The 4,729-nt window shown below is 34.0% G+C and overlaps 1 protein-coding gene across 1 annotated transcript; it reads left to right on the plus strand.

The window, feature by feature from the left end:
* Window positions 1-2,826: 2,826 nt before the first annotated feature.
* On the plus strand, window positions 2,827-3,746 carry LOC123834511 (olfactory receptor 5AC1-like). The gene is given in 4 exon segments (XM_045863631.1): window positions 2,827-2,893; window positions 2,896-3,154; window positions 3,156-3,505; window positions 3,508-3,746. Coding segments are annotated over 4 exon segments (915 nt in total).
* The last annotated feature ends 983 nt before the right edge of the window (window positions 3,747-4,729 follow it).

Here is a 4,729-nt window from a genome sequence, read left to right on the forward strand (position 1 = left end):
AAAAAAAATTTTGTGTTCATCAGTACTGAGAGATATGACTATAAAATTATGAAAATGTTTTTTCATCCCAGGAAATACCATAACAATCTGTATACCTGAAATTTTTTTTTCTTTTTATGGTAATATAAAAGAAACTACATTCACTGGAAAACTCCTTTTTAGACTTCTTTCAGAGACTATCTATAAATCATGAAAAAAAATCAATGTCAATACTTCATGCAAACATCACATGTTAAATTTTTTTTTTTATTCATCACATGTTAAATTTACAACAGGGGGGACGCCTGGGTGGCTCAGTTGGTTAAGCGTCTGCCTTCAGCTCGGGTCATGATCCTCAGGGTCCTGGGATCGAGTCCTGCATCGGGCTCCTTGCTCGGCAGGAAGCCTGCTTCTCCCTCTGCCTGCCACTCCCCCTGCTTGTGCTTTCTCTCTCTCTCTCTCTCTCTGACAAATAAATAAAATCTTAATAAATTAATTAATTAATTAATTAATTAATTAAAAATAAATTTACAACAGGGACTAAAGAATAAGTATGGAGAAATAAGATTAATAAAAAAATTACTAAAATTGCAAAAAAAAAACCTAAAAAACTCTTGTTCTATTTGAATCCCTATCTTACACAATTACAGATAACTTTGGGGTATTAAAACAAATTGTATCTACTTTCTTTTCTTTTTTTTTTAAGATTTTATTTATTTTTTGACAGAGAGAGACAGCAAGAGAGGGAACACAAGCAGGGGGAGTGGGTGAGGGAGAAGCAGGCTTCCTGCAGAGCAGGGCTCGATCCTAGGACCCTGGGAACATGAGCTGAGCCGAAGGCACACGCTTAACGACTGAGCCACCCCGGCGCCCCTGTATCTACTTTCACTGGTTAAAACTTGGCTCCCATTGACAATTTCCAAAAGAAAATGCTAATTTCCCTGGAGGCTATTTCTGTCTTTAACTGATATATACGTGCAAAAATTAACAGATGATTTGCATCCTAATTTTACAATGGACTTTTCAGTGACAAAGCATCTCCTTGAAAAAGAAAACAACAGGATTTCATCATTCTTGTTTCTTTTCTCCATTACTAACATGCTGGAGACTATTCTTTTGCACATCTCTTTATGTACATATAAAGGTCTACATAGATATACACACAAATAAATCAATTACATAATTTTATGTGAAAGAGATCCTAATATATATGCTGCTGTTCTCATAGAACTTTTATTTTGACTTCTGTCTTCCTCTTCTCCATTTCCCTCATTTCTACCTCTACTTCTATTCTAGAAAACCCAATGCTATAAATTTAATTTCTATTATCCACATTTTTCTCCAGGTAAAAGATTTAAAAATGCATTGTTTATTTTTCAATAATGAAGTCTTATTTACACTTCTCTGTTTCATATTCTTCTCAGGTAACAATACATTGTGAAAATTGCCAATTCAAGTGAAATAAGACTTTGTTTTCGTGGCTGAATTCTATTACAAAATATGAATGTACATAACCATGAACCATCTCATTGTAGATGTGTCTGGTCTTTGCCACCTTGAAAAATAATGCATTAGATATCCTTTGTATATTTATCTTTGTATAGATGTGCTTTTATTTTCTAGGGTATATATAAGGCAAGAAGATAAATCAAAGGGTGTATGTATTTATTAAAAATTTAAATGGTATCATATAAAATAGCTTTTTCAAAAAGGCTGTTGCAATTCATATATCCACAAGTAACACGAAAGGAGCACTTCTCTCACCTCAGCTAGCAGTATCTGCTCATTTTAATTTCTGCTAATCTAATATGTGAGAAAGGAAGGATCTGTGTGTGCGTGTGTGTGCACACCTGCACTTGCACATGTGTGTATATTTACAACACACAGAAAACTAGGCATCTTTTCATTTTATTTATTGGTCATTTTGATTCACTTATCTGCAAACTCGCTTGTTCATATCCTTTATTCATTCTTCTTTTGGATCGTTTGCCTTTTTCTTATCTATTTTTAAGTTATTCTTATATTACATATTATATTATTCATAAATCTATATCTTTCATATACATAGTAAAATGTATTTCCCAACCTATTATATGCCCTCTGACTCTGTTCAATACTCTTTTGCTAATCATTAAAATTATATAGTAGCTACACTTAGCATTGGCTTTCTTCTCTTGGATAAGAATTTCTCTAATCACTATGTTATATTGTTGTCTCCAAAATTTCTTACAAAATATCTATGCTGTTAGGTAGAAGTCTAACCTTATTCATATCCAGACAGCCAACACTGGCAGCACAATCCATTAAACCCATCATCTTTTTCCTACCGAATTGAAACATCGTATTTGTCTTATGCCACACTTCTATATATAATGGAATCTATTTCTGAGAAGGCTGCCTATTATTGCATTGACCCCCTTGTCTATTCTTATTCCACTATCTTAATGTTTTGATTATTATATCTTTATGTTATAGTGCAGTAGAAATTAAGGTACTCTTGACTGTTCTTACTATACATTTTTCTTGGATAAAATTGGAAATTTTTTTCTTTCATATAAATTTTAAGATAAGCATATATAATTCTTAAAACCTCTGTTGGATTGAGAAGGATTTGTATTAAATTTACTTGTTACTTTAGGTGAATTATCATTTTAAAACATTTTATTATGGAAAATTTTGAATGTATATTAAAGTACACATATAAAGGTAAAAATTAAGAAATTGCTAATTATATGAAAAGCACCTTTTAGAAATACATGTTACACAAAAAATACACTGTTTTTATGATTTCTTTTGTGACTGTTTCAACACTTTTTTCTTTTATTTTACTGTCCGGCCAGGTCAGATATGGCAGAAGAAAATAAGACACTCGTGGCTGAGTTTGTTCTTACAGGACTTACAGATCGTCCAGGGCTGTGGTCCCCCTGTTCCTGGTGTTCTCGGTCATCTACTTCACCACCATGGTGGGCAAACTTGGTCTGGTTGCTCTCATCTGGAAGGACCCCCATCTTCACACCCCCATGTATTTATTTCTCGGCAGTTTGGCCTTTGCAGATGCTTGTTCCTCATCCTCTATAACTCCCAGGATGCTTATACATTTTTTATCCAAGAATCATATGATATCACTTTTTGACTGTATGGCTCAATTTTACATTTTTGGTTCCAGTGCCACCACAGTGTTTCCTCCTGGTAGTGATGGCTTATTACCACTACGTAGCCATATGCAACCCCTTGCTTTATCCGGGGGTGATGTCCAATAACCTCTGTACTCAGTTCATTGGTGTTTCATATTCTATTGGCTTTCTACATTCAGCAATTCATGTGGGTTTGTTATTTAGATTAACTTTCTGTAGGTCCAATGAAATGCATTATTTCTACTGTGAAATTTTACAACTTTTCAAAATTTCTTGCACTGATCCTACAGTTAATACACTTCTGGTTTTAATCTTTTCGGCCTTTATACAAGTCTTTACTTTTATGACCATCATGGTTTCTTATATTTGTATCCTCTTTGCCATCCTGAAAAATAGTCTGAAAAGGGCAGGAGCAAAGCCTTCTCCATGTGCAGCGCCCACCTGCTCTCTATTTCCTTGTTCTATGGCACTCTCTTCTTCATGTATGTGCATCCTGAGTCTGGCCACACTGAAGATCATGACAAAATGTATTCTTTATTTTACACAATAATAATTTCTCTGCTAAATCCTTTTATTTACAGCCTGAGGAACAAAGAAGTTATAGGTGCCTTGAGAAGAATAATGAAGAAATAAATAGTTGCCAGACAATATGCAAAATGTTTCTTTTTTATCATCCGCTGAAAAAAGCCCCAAGTCCTATAGATAAGCCATGACTGCTATTCCACCAGAAGGCTAATGGTCAGAGGAGTTCATAAGCTCTGTGGAAGCATCCCAGCTTCCCATTATGGTTTCTTGGATATGGGCCCAGTGAAAGTTTGGGAACATTATCTATAGAACTAGCTTATTTAGAAACATTGTGCTTTATTTTTATCTGAGGATTTGGCTTTTGCAAATTAGTTATTTTCTAGGGCTTTCCAAAATTCCAGATAGAAACAGATAATTGTGGTGAAAAATAGCTGTAATAGAGGCTGGTATATAGGGTTAATCATTTAGTTCATGAATGACCCAGCCCATTGCTCTGGACCCGCAAGTTAATAAGGCTTTGTTGTTTTCTGCCACACATAGTAACTCCAGTTGACTAATAAAATAAAATTCTGCTCCTTGGAAGAATATTTCCTGAGAAGAAATGTACTGTTTGGTGATAAAGTTAGGAAAAAATGAAAATTTCTAAAGAAATTTGTGGATGTTAGGAAGAAAATGAAAGTTGGCATGAACTAAAGAATGAAACATCAAAATTAACCACAGCTCAGAGTTGTAATTCCATGCACTGTTTTTGTTTTTGTTTTAAATCAGGGATACTGCATGCAGCATGATATGCAATAATTTATAAATTTAGGAATATTTGAGTGCAGTATAAAGCAATTTCGATCAACCTTGTGGTTGCATTACTATTCCTATCTGTTTTAGTTGCAGCTGACTAAGGAAAAGGCAAGGAGGCTGGATCAGAGATAAGAACCTGACTTTGCATGTAGGGATATAAAACTGTCAGTGAATTCTCTCCCACTAATTTACTTCCAATTCAGGGATGTGATCACTTAAAAGATATTATATATATCATATATATATATTCTAATTTACTTAAAATTATATAAGCATAGGTGCTTCAATTCTTTTGG

This window comes from Mirounga angustirostris, unplaced genomic scaffold (assembly GCF_029215605.1).
Source record: "Mirounga angustirostris isolate CCGP_5_RB_7025 unplaced genomic scaffold, mMirAng1.0.hap1 SCAF_1, whole genome shotgun sequence".
NCBI classification, from domain to species: domain Eukaryota; kingdom Metazoa; phylum Chordata; class Mammalia; order Carnivora; family Phocidae; genus Mirounga; species Mirounga angustirostris.